Genomic DNA, 19,471 nt, shown 5'->3' on the forward strand with positions numbered 1-19,471 from the left:
ATCGGGGGGGAGTTTCAGTTAAAGAAGTGGATTCTTTCGCTCCTATGGCAGAGGCTCATGCTTCTACTGCTGAAGTCCCAGGGTTCAAGCAGCGCTGGTTTTGTGATCACACTTGGAGCCCACTGAAACCCATCGCGGGGTGTTGGGCAGCCATCACTACTGTACCCCGTTCCCGTGGGAGCCCCAGGCGTCCAGCACCTGTGAACCGCAGGCTCCTTCAACATCGGTGCCTTGTTGCGGATTCAGAGGCCTCACCAGCCAAGTCACTCAAACCTGCCGGCTGCAATCCCCAGCGGGACCTGCACCTGCCATGCAGTGCTCGGCATGCTGCCCTCTCTAGCAGCCACTGTTAACCTGAGCTCCCTGCTGCCTCCTTTCCCCAAGGGGGGTCAGACACGCCAGGGACCTTGCTGAAGAGGGCTGGGGGAGAACAGCGAGTGTCCCAGCTGAAATCCCAGCGCGCTGCGAGGGCACCTCTGGCTATGGCGGGCTCTGTCTCCGGCCCAGCACCGTGCTGCGGGGAGGAGCCGAGAGTTCAGGGACACGCCGGCTCCCATCAGTCTCCGATACACGCAGGACGCGAACGGACCAGGGTCGTGTCTGGTGGTTTCACTAGCACTGAATGGTGGATCTACCTGAGCTCAAACCGCTCAGACACCAGAATCCCCAAGCCCAGGGAATTAGTCCAGAGGGGTGAGAGAGACTCACAGGTGGTTGAATTTGGTGCCATTGGCCCATTTCCAGGGCTGACCCTGCTCCCTCCAGAGGCCGATCCAATGGTCATAGACACCCTTATGGCGCAGCAGGAACGCCTTAAAGAAAGCTGAGGGACAGCAGGTATCAGCCCCACCTCCCATGCTCCCCCCCACCGCCCCTCCAGGGCTCTGTGCTGCAGAGAATCCCAGTCACATATTGAAGGGTGCTCAGTTTATTTTCAGGGGGGGGATTTTCCCCTCCCTCTTGCAAAGCACAAGATCACCCGGGCAGTCTTAACCCTCCCACCGCACACAGCAGCCCCACCCCGGTGCTCCCAGTCACCCACACCCCAAGTCCCCCTGAGCTGGGGGCAGCTGTTGGGTCTGAGCTCTCTGCAGAGACGTCTCTTCTCACAGAGCAGCCACCGCTCACCCCAGCAAGGCAGGAGGAGGGAGGGAGGCAAGCTGAAGTGGGAGGGGTCAATGTGAAAGGATCCCCTCCTCCCCCGCCTCCTCAGCTGGCTGCTCCTTTCCCATCCCCACAACAGGAGCACTGGCTGGGTTCTCAGTCCCACTCCAGCAGCCAGCAGGCCAGGAGATGCTTGAGCCAGCCCTGCCCTAGACAGAAGCTGTCTCCCTATTTGGGGAGGGGGGCAGCGGAGAATGGGCAATCCCTGTGATCACACACAGACAGTAGGGCCCTGGGCCCAGCCAGGGCTGGCGTTCAGCGGCTGGAAGTTCATTCACTCCGGCCTCCCAGCACGGGAGGGCTCACAGCTACTCCTCACCCCACGGGGCAGAGCCCAGGTCCTGCTGCAGCAGCCATCCCTGTGCCCAGATTAGTGTCTGGCAACTTGAGAGTCTCTCACCGTTTCCTGCTCACTGTCGATCCCAGCCAGGGAGGCACCCGGGGCAGAGCAGCGGCTTCGGCTCTCGGTCCAGCTCCCTTCCGTCTCTGAGAAATAGTAGCATTTCCCTCGGTATCCCATCCAGCCGTCCGGGCACGAGGGGCTCGCAGGGGGGCACAGATCAGCTGATGAAAGCTGAGAGGTCAGCGCTGAGAATGTACTTCACTGAGTTATTTTAGCTCAGAAAAAAAAGGCAAAACAATGAAACCAAGTTCTGGAAAACACCAGTGAGGCTCCAAGACGCAATCCGAAAGGCAGGCTGCCTCCTACCCCCAGGGCTCTCGCTGGAGCATTTGACTGCGGCCAAACAGGTAGTCAATTGACCGGCTTGCCAAGCCCATTGGGACCCCCAGCTGGGGCTGGTCCACTGCAATCAGATGCAGGGGGACGGAGACGTTTGTCACTGTAAATTTGCCTGGCAAGAAGGATTCCAGGGACACTCCCAGCCTGGGAGGGACTGACACAGCTCAGAGCATTTCACCCCAGGCACAAGATCAACAGCTGGACGTTCAACCTAGCAACAAACAGCAGGTGAACAACTGAGAAGAATGTGGGAACTTTCACTCAGGGACATGAAAGCCACAAGGGGGCGCCAGAAACCACAGCCACGGGAAGTGACCTGTTGCACTGTGGGCCAGGAATGATGGAATTTAATACACCTCCTACCTGCAGACTTTTCTCTCCCCAAACACAGCAGCAAGAAAGGCACTTTCTGGAAGCCCTCATGGCAGTGTAACCCTTTCAGAGCCATGAAAGAGCAGCAGTGGGGTCACCCATAAGTGACACCAAAGAGGATTTGAAAGGCCTGTCTAGTTGAGAGGAGTTGGACTCAAACCCCTCCAGATGTTTTCGAGCATGTCACTTTTGTTTGCACCACAGTAACTCGGTAGCTGGTTTTCAAGACTTCCCATGTGGCTGGCGCTCAGCGAGGAACAGACACTCTAAGTTGGGAAGAGTTAGGAAACGTGGCAGCGGTGATCAGAAAGCGAGCATGTGTTCACCTCACTCACAAGGCATGTCTGACCCTGTAGATTTCACTGTCCAGTGCACGGTAGCCCACACCCCTGCCCTACTGAACTGAGCAGAGAAGTCGGTGACTAACAGTTGATGGCACAGGCTGTCTCCACCATCCATCTCCAGCTCAGATGCCACATGTTCTGCAGAGCTCCCTGCACCTGCAGGTGTGTAACCAACCCTAAGCTCACAGATTCCCACCTTACACAGCGAGAACCAATGCTGCCCATTGCAACAGCCTGCCATTACAGCAGGGAGCTGGGATTCAGGGCGCATCTGTATCCGAGCAATCTGCACCAGTATAATCACAGTGACGCAGTGACATCAGGGCAAACACCTCCTAGAGATGCGCTGGAGCAGTGCGGCTCGCTCTGGTAACTTCCTGCAGCGAACTGCACCAAGGCAAGCTCCTTTGTGCACCAGTGCAGTGCGTCTGCTTTAGCGGTTTGCACCAATTCAACTACACGGACGTCATGACATCGGCACAGAGGATTCCTAATGCAGACGGAGCTGGATTCAATCCCCTCTGCCAGCTGCTAAACCCTCCTGGGGCCCAGTGATCGGATCCCAGGACAATAGAGAAATCCCACCCCCGACATTCCCCAGCACGCCCTGTCCCAGACAACGGGGGGATACAACAGGGTTCATGTTCACCGCAAACAGACGCCCTCTGCATGAGCACACGCTGTCTGTGCAGCCCGGGGGAGTGAATGGTGCTAAGGGACCCTTCCTGGCCAAGCTCAGCGATTGGGGGGTTTCCACACTGCGCTGGTGGAGGGGTCTTGACTTAATTCTATGGCTCATTTCAATAACACGGCAGCACCTGCCGCCCGGCCACAGGCATGACCTGAAGATCCAGGAAGGCCAAGCTGGTAACCTCAGAGCAACACAGGGAAGGCAAAGGGCTCAGGGATGCGCTGCACTCTGTCCCACTGGACACCCTGGTCAGGGACTGCTTCATGGCGCGTGGCAAAGGTGACTTGGGTCCAAAGTGCTCAGAGATGGGCTGGGGGGACTAATGTCAGTCAGATCGTCCTGACACAGAGAGTGCCCAGGTGCAGGGGTCTGGGAGGAAGATCCCCCAGGAATCCTCTGCCCCAGGGGCAGAAGCCGGACAGGCCGGGAGGAGAGAGTGATTGTGGCAGGTCACGGGGGAATGGGATGCGCGGAGATCGTAGATGGAGGGGAAGGGAGCGGGGCGGAAGCTGGGAACTCACCTGCCAGAGCAATGATGGCAGCAATCAACGCAGACCATACAACTATCACTGCAACCACAACTCTACAGGTTGAACTTTTCTTGCAGTTCCAAGGAGGGTCTGAAACAGAAAGACCCGTCAGGCAGGGCTGGGAGGACATGTCTCACTGACAGCACCGGGGCTGGAGCTGCCCTGGAACATGCACCGTTCTTGTCTAGTTTTTGTAAAGCTCTCCAACACCACTTTCTACAAACCATTACCCTCTGAGCCCACTGAGGGTTTCCAAAAGTTAGTGCCTGTCTCACCCACCGCAACCTGCAAGGTCTCGTGCCAGCAAAGGGAAGCTGCTCCCAGATCTGGAGCTGCATTCACATGTCCTGAGGGCTGTCCTGCACCATGGTCACCATGGGCAGGTAGGTCATCAACCTCCATCTCTGTCCCAGCTGCAGGATGGCCTCTGGTTCCTGCTCCCTCAGGCACCTGGAGATACTGAAAAAGGGGTGGGGTTGGCAGAGCAGGAGAACACCCCATGAGGTTAAGAAATGGCAGTGAGAGCCTTTTCCCTCCCTGGGAGATTATGGTGTCCCTCTGTGGGGACTCCCTTCCTGGCAGATGCTAGTGAGCTATTGAAAGAGCTCAGCCTGTTTAGATTATAAAAAAGATTGGGTGGTGACATCATTGAAGTGTTGAAGTGACTTCATGGAGAGAAAATATTGGGTATTAAAGGGCTCATTAATCTATCAGAGAAAAGCATAACAAGACCCAGTGGCTGGAAACTCAAAAGAGACCAATTCGTATTAGAAAGAGGGCACACATATTCAACAGTGAGGACGAATCACCAAAGGAAGAAACTAGAAAGGGAAGTGGTGGGAATTCCCCACCTCTTGATGTCTTCTAATGAAGACTAGATGCCTTTCTGGAACGTGTGTAGTCAAAAATTAGCTCCTATGCTCTACAGAAAGCATGTGATATGCAGGGGGTCAGATGACACGCTCTAATGGTCTCTTCTGTCCATAAAGTCTGCTAATTGATGAAAAATGAGCGTAGCATGGGGAGAAGCCTCTGATGTTTTACTGTGTTCGGCTTGAGCCCACAATGAACGCTCATTGAGTGGGGTGATCCAGGGGAAGCAGCTGAAACATCCAATGTGGCTGGACAGGGGCAGGACATCAGCACTGCAGGGGAGGGGTGGGTGTGGCAGTGACATCACAAGGGCCTTTGGCAGGACCTCAGCCTATTGGACAAAGGTGGTAGGGAGGCGATGATCTCACAGAGAGATCTTGACATCAGCCAGGCAGGACAGGGGTGCAGGACAGGGGCAACCTCGGAGATCCCTGTGGCTTTGCTTCAGCACGTCTCCTTCTCGAGGTCTCTCCTAGAGGACTGAGAGAGCATTCACTTTCACATTCGTGAGCGCAAGGAGGAACCTCTTTGGAGTTTTCTCCTTTTCTTTTAGTGGTTTTGCTCGAAAACAGACGTCCCCGTATAGAAGGTAAGAGCCTCAGAGAGGTTTGGAACCTGTTCAGTCTGATCCATCAGGTGTCGGCTGATTTTTAGGAATGGAAAACACTAGATTGCGGGGGCAGCATTTTATTTCTGACCTAAGACTTTGTCCCTTAGAATTACTGGGGACATTGGGGTTTCTCCTTTTTGTTTTCCCTTTTCCTGTCTCTCCCTCCTTTCTCGTCTTCTCTTGCATCTTTGTCCTTTTCCCCTGCTTTCCTTTCACCACCAGGACCTGTCTGTGCGTGTGGAGTTGGGGACGGAGGGGGGGAGGGGGGGTTGCACTCCAACTCTCATTGCGGGAGGCCCTCCCAAAGACATGTGGCTGGAATAGTGCTCTAAGAGTGACTCCCTCCGGTGGTGACCCGGGACATCTGGTGAGAACTCTCAGCTTTCTGCTTCTCAGAGTCTCAATGCTGATTGGGGGAGTTTGGGGCTATTGTGAGGGAGGAGGCTCAGGTCCTTGTTACACTCTTTTAAGACCAAGGAAATAGGGCGTAACCAAACATGTATTTGATTGCTCTTGCCGCTTTTCTCCATTCATTGTCTTGGAGTAATTCACGATTCTCTCTCTAATGGGCTAGTTCTTCTAAAATACTTACTAAAGAATTAGGTTTTAATAAAGCCAAATGCAACCCCATACCTCCAGTAACAAAGGAGTCAGGCGGCACCCTACAGAATTGGGGACAATCCGCTGGAAAGCAGTGACCCTGAAAAGGATTTTGGGGTCATAGTGGACAAGCTGTTCAACATGAGCTGTCAATGTGAAACTGTGTTAAAAAAGGTTAAAGCCATTCTTGGCTGGATAGAGTAGTGAGGATGGAAAGGGAAGTGAAAGAGCATTGGTGAGACTGATGTTGGAATGTTGAATCCAGTTCTTGTGTCCACATTTTGAATATTATGTTAAAACAATTGGAGAGGGTGCAGAAAAGATTCATAACTGAGTGATGGGGATGATGCCCTATTATGAGACATTGAAAAAGCTCAATCTGCTTAGTATATACAAGAGAAGAATGAGAAGTGAGTTGCTTGACTTCATGGAGAGAAAATGTTGAGTATAAAAGGGCTCTTTTATGTCTCAGAGAAAGGCATGACAAAACCCCATGGAAGCAGAAATCAGAAAAAGGATAATGACAATAAGACCCAGATTTGTAAGAGGGTGGTGTTAGGGCGCTTATTCCTTCACCCACTTACTTCCCTGGTCCTTCTCACATGAACAGAGAGCAACAATACCCGAAGTCCAAAGGTGCAAACAATTCGATGTTTATTGGGGTGAACTTCCAGCAAGCATGATTCCAGTTTCCTTCCTTAGTATCCTCCTTCCCAGCTCTGACACCACAGAGCCTTACACCTATGTCCCTGTTCCGATTCCTGCCCTTAGCCAAGCATGATTCCAACTTCCTTACTCCCATTCCCTGTTCCCATTTCCCCCTTTAGCAAAACATGATTCCAATTTTCTTACCCCCATTCCCTGTTCCCATCTCCCCCTTTAGCAAAACATTATTCCAATTTTCTTACCCCCATTCCCTGTTCCCATCTCACACACCCACATGCCCACCCCCCATTGATTACAAATTATATAGTAAAACTTGAGTTCTGCTTAGCTATACCTTAACCAATCATTTTCCTGAAATTTAACTAACCAATCCTAACATATTGTAACATGATTATGTAACCAATTATATCCCACCACCTCAATTAGTTTACACCTAGCAAAATTAATTATACAGCAGACAGGAACAATCACAGAACCAGACAGAGATTATACAGACAAACAACAGCAAAGTGGGAACTATAATGACAAAACGATACAGAAGTGAGGATTTAACATCCCAGCTATTGATAAGTGAGTTCTTGCCAGACAGGATGCTATCAAACTAAGTTTCCTTTCACATTTTCTAGGCACTTCCCTTTCTCTGGAGGTGATAGGAATACAATCCTGTCCTGATAGTGCCTGACAGCCCAATAGCACCTTATTTCAATGTGACTAGTTTGGAATGTGAGGATGTGACCATTCGCTTCCCAGCTTATGGCTGCCTCTGCTGCTTAGCCAAAGGCCTTAGCCTAAGAACAGGGCCTCAGACTGTCACAGTAAGAGAAGGCCCTTACACCAGCAGACAGTGATTTTGATTCTTTCTTTTATACCTCTATCACTAGCCAAGTGATAAGAATACACCTAAATTCTTAGAGTATAGGCCTTTACAGACAGGCCTGAATATCTATATCCTAACAGGTGGTTTGTCATTGGCACAAAGTACCAAGAGAAATGATGGCTTCTCCATCTCTTGATCTCTTCGAATAAAGACTAGATGCCTTTCTGGAAAATGTTTGAGTAAAAGAAAAGCCCAGCTCTTCTGACATACAGGAGGCCTTAGGATACGCAGGGGATCAGATTAAATGCTCGAATGGTTCCTTCTGGCCATAAAGTCAACTAACTTGTGAAAACCTAATTGCGGCCTGGGGAAGAACTTCTGTGTTCTACTATGTAGTCGGTGTCACCCCACAAGGAAGTGACATTGAGTGGGGTGATCCAGGGGAAGCGGCTGAAACATCCAATGTAGCTGGACAGGGGCAGGACATCAGCACTGCAAGGGAGTGGTGGGTGTGGCAGTGACAGCACAAGAGCCTTTGGCAGGACCTCAGCCTATTGGACAAAGGTGGTGGGGAGGCGATGACCTCACAGAGAGAACTTGACATCAGCCAGGCAGGACAGGGGTGCAGGACAGGGGCAAGCTCGGAGATCCCTGTGGCTTTGCTTCAGCACGTCTCGTTCTCGAGGTCTCTCCTGGAGGACTGAGAGAGCATTCACTTGCACGTACGTGAGCGCAAGGAGGACCCTCTTTGGAGTTTTCTCCTTTTCTTTTAGTGGATTTGCTCGAAAACAGACGTCCCTGTATAGAAGGTAAGAGCCTCGGAGAGGTTTGGAACCTGTTCAGTCTGATCCATCAGGTGCTGGCTGATTTTTAGGAAAGGAAAACATTAGATTGTGGGGGCAGTATTTTATTTCCGACCTAGGATTTTGTCCCTTAGAATTACTGGGGACATTGGGGTTTCTCCTTTTTGTTTTCCCTTTTCCTCTGTCCCTCCTACCTTTCTCTTCTTGCTTCCTTTGTCCTTTTCCTCTGTTCTCCTCCCACCACCAGGAGCTCTGTGTGTGGAGCAGGGTCCGGGGGGGTTGTGGGAGGCCCTCACAGAGAGGTGAGACTGGACTAGTGCTCCGAGAGTGATCCCCTCGGTGGTGACCGGGGCCATTCTTTGGGCTATTTAATGAGAACCCTTAGCCTCCCACCCCTCAAAGTCTCAACCTTGATTGGCTGAGGAGGGGGCTATTGACAGGGAGGAAACTCTGGTCTTTGTTGTTCTCTTTTATGACCAAGCAAATAAGTCACAACCAGTTATACGTTTGACCAATGTGGATGCTGCTCTCCATTCATTGTCTCGGAGCAGTTCATGATCCTCTCGAACATTCCAGTTCTTCTGAAATAATTGCTGAATAATTACTATGAACAATTGTTGGTCTGTAGCTCATTTGAGAGCAATTCTGCTACTGACTGGCTTCATCAGCTAAGACAAGTCCCTGCTCCTTTCTCAGCCTTCGTTTCTCCTTCTGTCAAGAAGGAATAACAATCCTCTCCCACCTACCTCGCCATGGGTGGATGCTGGGGATCAACTGAAGAGTGTCACTCGGAGCAGTGCAGACTAGGGGGTGTCCTATCACACTGAGCCATATCAGATTATAACCTAATATTCAATTTGATTTGTATTTTATTGTTTTGAAATTGTGAAAAGCAGCAACTACTTAGCTCAGACTGAAGCATCTCATCCAATTTTCTAGAGCATAGTGTCTCCCCTTTGTGTATGACGAGACAGTTGAATGCACTGTGACGGACAGGAGATGCTCTTGTTTTGCAAACAGATATTTTTGCAAAGAATTTTCATCCTACTTGTTATGATTTCAAGAAACAAAGTGGTTTCGTTTGAATGGATTTTCTGACAGAAAAAGGTTTCCATGAAAATGTTCACACCTTATTTCCTGGGCCTTATCCCTGCCTCTGGGGGGTTGTTGTCTGTTAGTTAGAACAGGAATCAGGACAGTTGTCTTCTCTTTCTGGCTCTGTCACCGCTTCGCTGTGTGACACCTTGGGTAGGTCCAATGGGAACAGGGTCAATTCTCTAACTCCAGGCAGCAGGAAGCCTGGGTGAGATAAGGGATGTTAAGGCCATCTGCGAAGGAGAAAGGGATGTTTCCAGGTGTTGAATGTCAAGAACTCTAAACTTTGCTAAAATGGATAGTCTCGAGAAACAAGAACTAGTTGGGGCCAAACTTTAACCATTGTCTTTTATAAAGCCCATTCAGGAATGTGAGTCCCAGAGAGCCATAGAGAGGGGGAACAACTTGCCCAAAGTCCCACAGATCAAGAGGCAGCAATGGAAGCAGGAGTGACACTCTCTCTCAAAGGCAGGGGGACCAGCCATTAGGGCCTGGTTGCAATTGCCAGCTGTGGGAGGGAGTGTGCGGCAGTGGTCAGTGAAGGGGTCCATCCATGGCTCTGACACTCGGTGTGACCCTGTGGTCGCAGCTGAGGCCCGTTTGCCGTCAGTAGGGTTGGGGTCCCATGGCTACAGCCCAGTGGGTTTGGGAGGCTCCAGGAAGGTGAGTAAAGTGCTGGGATGTCAGGATCCCGGAGGCGCTGTCACCTCCGCCCTAGGGCCGTGTTCTGCACCCCCTGCTGCTGGCTGAGTTTCTCCGTCCCTTGGCAATCAGACAGACTCTTGTTTTCACAGCCAGTCTATCGCCCTCGTGTCATCACCCTGCCTGCTGGCTGGGCAGGGTAACTCCTGAGGTCACCACACTCTCCAGCCTGCCTTGGGCTTGGAGAGTGAGGAGGAGGGTGAGGGACGTCTGCTGACCCTGAACATCCGCCATCCATTGTACCATCACTGAGAGCACGTGAGTGGCATTCGGGTTCCTCGGTGTGTTCCCCTCTCTGTCTGGGGGAGAGACTATCTCCAAAGGGGGATTTCATTTGCAAACAGCCCCCAAGAGCCCCTCACTCTTAGGCCAGGCAGGGGCTTCTCCAGAGCCGTCTCCAGTGTGTTTGGAAAGGTTCCAGCAATGGGGCTTCCCAGCCCTTCCCCTCCCAGCCCTTCCCTCCCAACCCTTCCCCAGGCTGAGAGTCTCTGAGGTGAGCCAGACCCTGTGAGCTGCTGAGCCTGGAAATCAATGGGGAATGAGGAGGGCTCTGTGCTTCCTGTGCCGAGGGCCTTTGTGACTTTGATGTGAGGAATGATTTCCCAGGAGAAGTCCGGACTCCTGGCTTCTGTTCCTTCTCTAGCCTGGGCGGGAGAGTGGCCTGGGACGACAGGAGGGGACTGCTTCTCCAGAGTAACCGATGGTCTTTGGGACTGACCTCATTGCTGGAAAAGGATGAGACTTCCTGGCTATTGCAGCAGCAGGGATTACGAGGGGGAACGTTGGGAGCGGATCATGCAATGAACTCCTGCCCGTGTGTGTAGATGGCATTCCCTGCACTCCTGTGCGGGCAGAGGGGGCGGCTGTGGTTGGAGGAGGGAGGAGGAGGGACGGAAAAGGCCCAGGAGTGAAAGGCTGCCTTGAGCCCAGTCTCACCCCTGCTCCCCGCTCGGTTCCAGGATGGCCAGGCTCCTGCGGATGTTGCGGAGGAAGGCTCTGCAGGTGGCCCCAGAGCCTGAGGGAAGCAGCTGCCGTCTTCCCAAGGGGCAGAGCAACCCCTGCATCCCTGCAGGCGGGGAAGCAGCTCCCGTCCAGGCCAGACGGCGGAAGTGCCCGGCCTTCTGGAAAAGGACCCCGGCTCCCGGCGCAGGTGCCGAGCTGGGAGAGGCCCCGACCAGGCCCCAATGGAGCTGGCCCAGGCTGCGGTTTGGCAGACAGGACCCAGCCCAGGAGGGGCGCCGGGCAGGGTGGCTCTGGGGCTTGTTGTGTGGGCAGCAGCGGCCCCAGGAGCCCAGACCTCCTTCCCATCAGGAGGCATCGCCCTGCCCGGTCTCTGAGGACCTTCCAGCCCCCGCCGGCCAGGAGGGGGAAGGTCCCTGTCCCAGCACCGGCAGCTCAGCCTGGGACAGCGGCAGCACCTGGGCCTCTGGCAGCAGCCAGGCCAATGGAGGCCACTGCTTTGTTCCAGGTGAGGAGCCGGGCTGGGCTGAGGGAGGGGTGAGGACGGGATGTGAACACCCTGGGCCCAGACACTCTCCCAGGGATACGGGGGTGGGGGAGGTCCCCAGCCCAGGTGTCTGGCCTGAGCCCCGCGAACCCCACGGACAGCAGCAGCCATCACACAGCTGCCCCTTCCGCACGGGGACCTGGGGGTGGGGGTGTGAAGAGCTGCTGCCACTTTGGTCCTTGCTGCTCCAGGGCCGGGGGAATCGGCACCTCCCCTGGAGTCCTGGCCAGTGGAGGGGGGCTCTGCTCTGGGCTTCTGCAGCTGTTGGGGGCTGAAGGCATCCCTGAGAGGGAGGTTTGGGGCCCCATCTGCCCTGGGTGCCTGAGGTGGGAAGGGGGGTCTTGAATCCTGCTCTGCCCACCACGCCCCTGTCCTTCCCTCCCTGGTGCAGGGACCCCCCTGGATTCGGAGCACGAGGAAGGGGTGGACGTGGCCAAAGATGAAGCTGCTCTCAAGGTCATCCGAGAGCAGCTCCAGTGCAGAGATAAGGTACAAATGTTCCCCACCTGGGCTTGAACCAAGATTGCCCTGTCCCTTCCCAGCATCCCCACCCCCTGCCGAGGGTCTTGTGCCTCCTGATCCACCACCCCCAATGGGACCCTTTTACATCCATGATGTGGGACCCCCAAGATGGGGTGTCCCACAACAGCCAAAGTCATCTCCCCGCACAGGCACTGTCCCAGTTCCTGATCCTGCTTGTGTAGGAGTGGTGGGGGATTTGGACAATAGGTGGGTCCCCACAATCCCCCATTGAGGCCTGAGCCCTGGAGCTGGTGTGGGTGGGGCAGGAAGGTCCCTAGCTAACAGGTTGTCTCTCGCTATACCCCACTCCCGGTGGGTACAGGATGAGGGGCAGCAGCTCCTGTTCCTTCAGGCCATCTACCCCGCATGTCTGGCTGCACGGGAGAGAGGGGAGGACACGCTGGAGCCGCGCTGCTGCAAGGCTGCTGTGGTGAAGAGGATCGTGGTGAGTGAGACACGCCATACGGCAGCTGGAGGGAGGGGGAGAATTGTGGGGCTGGGGGGCAGCTGAGAGTGGGGGACAAGGAATCTCATGGTCCCAGCTCAATCGTCGGGATGGGGCTGAATGGGGGCAGTTTTGACAGGGAGGAGGAGAGAAGGGGATTGGGAGTGAGCTGGGCAGGAATCCGAGAAGGGGGACAAGTCGGATGGGCAGGAAGGAATTGGAGGAGCGGGAGGTGGTGGGGGATCCTGCTGGCCATGTCGGGCACTGGCTGTGTCATCTCCTCACTGGGAGGCGTCAGTCGGGCGTGAATCTCACACGCTCCTTTGTCTCTTTCACGTCTCACAGGAGCTCATCGAGGAGCTTCCCGATGACTCGTCACCCAGCGCCGTCCTCGCCCACTCCCTGGCTGCAGTGGGCTACCTCTGGTACTGAGACAGCCCCACCCCCCCACCCTGCCGGCTCCCCTCACCCCAGTGCTGCTCAGGCCCAAGGCTGGGAGTCACCGTCACTGTCCCTCCCAAGTCACCTCCCAAGAGTGGCGCCTCTGGCAGAGATGGTGGGGTGGGGAGGGTCACTCTCTCCTGGCAGGGCTCTTCTTTTCACTCCCATAACATGACAGGGGCCTTGGGGAGGGGCTCACTCCCGGGCTCCGATACAGGAGGGGCAGCAGGCTCCAGGGAACAGCAGCTATTCCTGTCCTGCCACTGTCTGTCTGGGACACCTTGGCCTTGTCATTCCCTAGCGAAGTGCCTCAGTTTCCATTCTCGCCAGCCTGTGCCTCTATCCCTGTGGCTTGGTGTCTGTGTTGGCGACAGTCCCACCCACTACTGCACAGTCTAATACCAGCTCCTCTCTCTTGCCAGCACCATGAAACCTGCCCTGGAGCCAGCCCTAGAGACCCACCTCTTGCGAGCTGCCCTTCACTCCGTCTTCACCCTAGGCACGGAGAAGGACACCACCGGCATCCAGGTACCTCCTCCTCCATCCTCCTCCTCTTCCAGAGTAGTCCTTGGTCCCTACTCCCTTGATTCGCTGGAGCTCCAGATTTAGGGGTGGGGTAGCGGAGATGGAACAAGCTGCAGGGTTGGATCCTTCCCTCCAGCAGGGAAGAGATTACCCCTCCCTGCGGGATTTCTTTCTTTCTTTCTTTCTTTCTTTCTTTCTTTCTTTCTTTCTTTCTTTCTTTCTTTCTTTCCTAAGCCGTGTTTGGCCCAGAAGCCCAGGTTCCATCCATAGCAACTTGGCTGTTTCATACTCTTCTGCCTACAAGGCCCTCTGCAGAGACCTGCTAAGCTCATGGATTAAAGGTCCAGGGGTCATCAATTCTTGCAAATTGCCTGCAGTGGGATGTGAAGGAGAGAGGCCAGGAGATGTGTTTGGGAGTCTCCCCAGTGCTTCCCAGAGACCCCTCTTCCCATCCTGTGGCAGGTGTAGGCCCAGGTTCCCTAACTCTGACCCATGCTTTGCAGACTCTGCACAAAGTCATCCCAGAGGTCCTGGATGCCATGCTGGGGAACCTGCTGGCAGAGTCCCCAGACATAGACAGGCTCCACTTCATCTTGGAGGTGAGCCCCATTTGACCGTAACTCTTTGGGGGACTGGTAAGGAGAGACTGGAAGATGCATTTTCTACTCTGTCCTCCTAGCTGGGTCCCCAGTGGGCCGTCCTTGGTTGGGGAGGTCAGTGCAATGTAGTGTCAGGTACTTCCTTCTTGAGGGACAGAGGAAGGAGCTGGGACTCCAAGCCAGAACTCTGCCTGGTTCTGCTGAGCACTAAGCACAGGGCTCCTGGCTGTCTTGGGAGTGAGAGTCTGAAAATCCACCCTTCCCGCACCCCTCCAACACACAGAGCCCATGAGATTCGGGAGATGGTTCTCAGAGAAGAGGCACATGCTCCTTCCTAGAGAAAGAGGAGCAGCCCAGGGAATCAGCCCTTCCCTCTGATCTGCTCTGAAATTCCTGGGGGGATTGTGCTCTCAGTCACTCCCTACATCCCCCCAAGGAGTTGCGTAGCAGGGAAGGGCCGAGGGTTCAGTCGTCTTTCTGGTGAACTGTTCAGGAATCAGGAGTTTTGGGAGGATGGGACCAGCCCCGACCCCGAACATTGTCCCAATCTAAAGAGACGCTGACAAGTTGTGACCTGAAGGGTACAAGCTGAGTCCTGGGGGAAAGAATCTCCTTCTAAAGCTCTGCCATCAATGACTCAGCTATTTCCCCCTGCGCAGAATGTCTCAGGCCCCTGGGGCTGGGGGCATGGGGCTCATTTGCAAAGCAGGAGCAGCTGGCCACTGAGTCTGACCTGCTTCCTTTCCCCACAGCATGTCAACCTCTGGGTCGTGTCCCGGGTGTCACAGGAACGAGCCAGGGCTATCAGGAGCAGCACAGCCCTGCTGAGATACACAGTCACCCTCCCTGAGTTTGATGTAAGTGAGCTCTGAGCCCAGCTTGCTGGCTTCAGGGGGAGGCGGGCTGGCTCCAGCAGGCTGCAGGATCTGCTGCTGCCGCCGGGGCTGTGGGTTAGGAGGGTTCTTCATGGGGAGGCAGAGTCAGAGCAGAACTGAGCTCGGCTTGAGACAATTTCTTTTTGTCCTGGTTCAGTGTTGTCCCTGGGCCTTTAAGGGGACCATGCTCCAGCCCCTGCTTGGCATCCCAAAGCAGCTGCAGGCTCCCTTGGCAGCAGAGCAAATGAAGGGTTGATCTCAAGCTCCTCTCCCCCAGCCTCTCCTGCAGAAGGGCTAAGGGGAAGGAGCCCTTTGGCCCAGGGCGGACAGGGAGCTGAGAGGAAAATGCTGATGGAGTCCCCTCTGCTCTCCCTTCCATTAGATCTCAGCCGAGTTCCCTCAGATGGGTCACCATGTGGCCCAGCTGGCTCTATTTGTCAGCGATCCAGACAAGGACATCAGCCGGCAGGCCAGGGAGGGGACTTACCGGCTCTACCAACTGCTGCTCCAACAGAAGGGTAAGGAACCCAGCTGGGACACGGAACCCAATAGGGGACTGAGAGTGACCATATGTTCATAATGGGACCCCAGACCATTTCTCTCAGACTGACCCCAGCTGGAGGACAAGTCTCTCTCTGCCTCTGTTCTTCTCCACTCCACTGTGCAGCCACCAATGGGATTGGAAGGACACAGAAACTGCAACCAGAATGAGGAGAAAAGTCTCTCTCTCTCTCTCTTCCAGGTCTGACCATACATGACGCGGAAGATCTCTGGTGCTATGACTGGCACCAGGACAGAAGGCTCTTAGGCTACAAGAATACAGCCAGAGTGGGGGAGGTAAGGGCACTGTGCCAGGGCATGACACAGCTCAGGGAGTGTCGCTGGCTGGGTTCCCTGCAGTGGAGGCCTCCTGAAGACAGGAAAAGAGCCCTCTCCTTATTTCCAGCTGAGAGTTCCTCATCCAGCAACCAGTGGGACACGCTGGTGCTAAAGGTCCCACACTGGGACTGGGCCAGGAGTCTCCTTGTTCTTGTCAGGCTGCAGGTTGGATTCCCCTTGAAGAAACCAAGGAGCTGCAGAGGCCATTCCCAGCGAGGAGAGAAATCACTAAGCTGCAGGGAAGAGACCTTTGGTCTGTCAGCTCCAACCCCCTCCTCCCCTCAACAACACACGCACACTCCTCTAGCCGCTGAGGTGCAGGAGATCTCTCTGCTGGAAGCAAGACAGAGTCCCCTGTCGTCTCTGTGCCCTGCACAGCAGAGTGGGCCTGCTCACACACATTAGAGATCCATTTCCAGCCCATCCTGGCCCCTGCCATAAATTGCCTTCCCGAAAGAGCCACTGGAGGCTTTGGTCCCTCAGCAACTGCCACCTCTTAATAAAGGGGCTTCCGTGAGGCCTGGGACCCTGAAAGCCTCCTGGGGAATGAACTGCCTTGGCCACAGCAGCTCTCTTCCCCGCCCTTTGGGGCACTAGACGCCATTGTACCGCCAGGACTTGGAGGCTGGCTCTGGGCAATCTGCTCGAGCCTCATGTCCTCTTGGTTTTAGGTCTTTGAAAAATTCTTCTCCGTCGGGCAGAGAAGATCCTTCGTACAGACAGCATTGCTGGCCATCCACGACCCCCTGCTGCGTGTCAGCCAGGCTGGGCTGGTGCTGGTCTACTCCCTCCTGGGGGAAGCCCAGCAACTGATGGGGGACACGGTAAGCAGCTGCAATCGACTCAGAAGCTTGGGGTGGGACCCAGGGCCTCATTCCCATCCTCTCGCCATTTGCTGGCCTGGTAGCAAGGAGCCTAGTGGGGACTTCTGGCCTTCATGGACTTCTGTTCTTAGGATGTGGTGCTCTGCTATCACTCCTGGGAAGGACAGGAGAGTCCCCTAAGTGCCCTCTGGGAACCTTTCCTGCCCCACAGAGCTGCACCCATTTCCCCATGGCCTAGTGTCCATGTCACCCCAGCCACCATCGAGAGTTGCTCCCATCCCTGGCAGCCTGGGAGGCCAAGGACTGAGTGGTGATGGTGACTGACTGAGGCACATGGGCGTGGAAAGCTGGTCTTGCTGCTGGTAGGGCTGGACCCGCTCTCGAGAGATTGGGAGGATTCAGTCGTCAGGGGCTGCTGACCTGCCCCATTCACCAGGGCTGCCATCCTGTGGTTTCAGGTTTTGTCACTGGGGTGTCTTGGTTAAAGGTCTCAAGCTCTCCCCATTCCACTTCACTGCTGCCAGAATCCCTCCTGCCCCCCGCCACCCTTCTAGAGCCCCCTCCCTGCCCTACCTGGGTGGGGATGGAGGTAGGGGTGGAAGAGAGGGTCCTCCGAACTTGAGCGGTGTCCCCAGGTGGGTTGGAGGTGGAACAGCTGTCAGGGGCACTGATGGGGAAGTGGCAGGAGCTCACCCTACAAGGAGGGGGGTTGGCACTGAAGGTCACTAGAGAGGACAGCAAGCCTCCATCCTGGGGGTCAGGAGGGTGAATCTACCACTCAGACATGAGCAGCTGCTGGGTGGAAATGATGGTGCTGGTTCCAGGTGCCCTTCATCCTCCCTGATTCCTGGGGAGTGTCTCAGTCTCTGACATGTTCTCGTTCCCCTGCAGCATGAGGATGTCACAGCCAAGGTCATGGGCCAGCTTCACATGATTCGGCACTTGCACCAGATGCCCGAGGCGCTGCAAGGACTGTGGCTCATCTGATGCTCTTCAAGGTTCCCCTCCCTGTTCAGCAAGTCCCGCTCCCTTCTGCAGGTACTGCTGTGTCTCACTATAAATGGGGGACGAGTGGAAGCAGAAATGGAGGCCCCTGGCACTCACAGGAACTCTCTCCCCTCTCTGTGGAGCTGTGTCCTTCCCACGGCCCCCCAGATACCTTCATCTGGGGCAGGAGCTCTTTCCCTCACACCCATATCCCTCCCCTCTTTCCTTGATCTCACCCCCATCCCATTTCCCATGCTCCCAGGCAGAGATCTTCCTGCCCCATATGGCGCAGAAGGACCTTTGCGTCAGGGCTACAGACTGTCTGCCCAACTGAAGCTCAGGAAGCTCCACCTTTGAGGAGGTGAGGATGGGACAGAGGCTCCGGGCTAGCTTCATCTCCTGCCCTTTATTCTTCCTTTGGCCCTTCTCTGGGCTCTCAGAGTCTGACATGAAGAGGAGCCTCCTTCCCCCGTGTCTTCTAGGTCCTGGGGTGTGTGACAGCCTCCCAGATGGGTGCAAGCAGTAGTAGTTCTCAAAGAGGCCTAGAGGGAAGAGCCCACTCCCTCTTGGAGGTAAGAGCCATTGACTTCTTTGGGCAAAATGGGTTTCTTGGGGGAGAAATGGGATCCCTGCTGCATAGCCTGGCTGGGAGCTTCCCCCATCCCTGGGACAGAGACATCTTCATCAGTGTGCCACCCTTTTTTTTTTCCAAGCAGGAGGCTCCCCAGAGAACTCCTCCTCAAACCTGTTCTCCTGGGAGCGTTTCTGGGAGGAGGCTCCCGTCCCTCAGTCTCCAACTCCATCATGCAGTCTCTTTCACCTAACATCTCCGCTCTCCAGCTCCACTTGCCGCAGCAGGACAAACGGACCTTCAGCTCGTAGGGAACAGACTCTGACCTCCTTCTGATCAGCAATGGGGTTTCACCATCCCCTCAGCAAACCTGTCAGCCGGGCTGGACCGGATTTGAAGGAGGAGGATATCTAACAGGGTGGCTTGGCCTATGGCTGCCTAGCCTGGGGCTAGGCCAAATTGATGACCAAGTGAGCCCCACCTGAGGGGAAACAAGGGAAAACAGCAGCAAAAGTCCAGAAGCAGAGCGAGCTGTTCAGGAGATGGCCTTGGGCCAAACCCTGGAGTCCAGGGTAGGACTGGCTTCTCTCACTGTCCCTAAGGAAGGGGACATAGAAGACCATAGAAACCCAAGAAGGGCAGGCCGAACCGAAATCAGGCTGAGGAAGAACTCCCCACGAGGGTGGAAGGCCTTGTTTCTGTTCAAGACATTTTGGGACTTTGTTTGCAAAGAGCACGACCCAGGAAGGAGTGGAGTAAAGGATAGTCACCTGGTTGGAGGGCTGAGTTCCCAGCCAACAAACTGCAAGAGTGAGTATGAGCGGGGTTGCTAGCCCAGCGAGAAAGCAATGACACAAGGCCTGGCCAGCATCTAGCAGTGAGTGAACTCTGGTACACACCCAAAGTGGCCGTGTTTAGAGCCCTGGGTAGGCTCTTCTGTGGGAATTTCCCATGGGTCAGTGGGGCCGGAATCTCTCCTGCTCCTTTGGTTTCTTTGTGCTTCCCACAAGATGTCTGGTGAACTGCCCTTGGACTCTGGGCCCAGCACCGCTCAGAAATTATTCGCTACCTTCAGAGAGACAGGGCACAGCTCAGCCTGTTGGGTAGGCTGGAGAATCACACTTCACTCGAACACACAACACTGAGGTGGTTTGGGAAGTATAGTAACAAAGAAGAGATTTAAGTGATACTAAGCAAGAGAAAGAGACAAATTTCAAAGAGAGAAACAAAACACAACACACTTTGTAGTGACTAAAACTGAATCTTAACAAGTCACACTCTTTGCCT

The 19,471-nt window shown here is 54.7% G+C and overlaps 1 protein-coding gene across 1 annotated transcript in view; it reads right to left on the minus strand.

Moving 5' to 3' along the window:
* Positions 1 to 19,471, minus strand: part of LOC311530269 (C-type lectin domain family 2 member D-like) — a gene marked incomplete at its 5' end in the record, with an annotated part of 76,594 nt that overhangs the window by 45,778 nt on the left and 11,345 nt on the right. The window contains 2 exons of the mRNA XM_084646727.1: positions 709 to 812; positions 1,565 to 1,738. Coding sequence (XP_084502853.1) covers positions 709 to 812; positions 1,565 to 1,738 — 278 coding nt within the window. The remainder of the gene's footprint in view (positions 1 to 708; positions 813 to 1,564; positions 1,739 to 19,471) is intronic.

This window comes from Lepidochelys olivacea, assembly GCF_965140295.1.
Source record: "Lepidochelys olivacea isolate rLepOli2 genome assembly, chromosome: 14".
NCBI lineage: Eukaryota > Metazoa > Chordata > Testudines > Cheloniidae > Lepidochelys > Lepidochelys olivacea.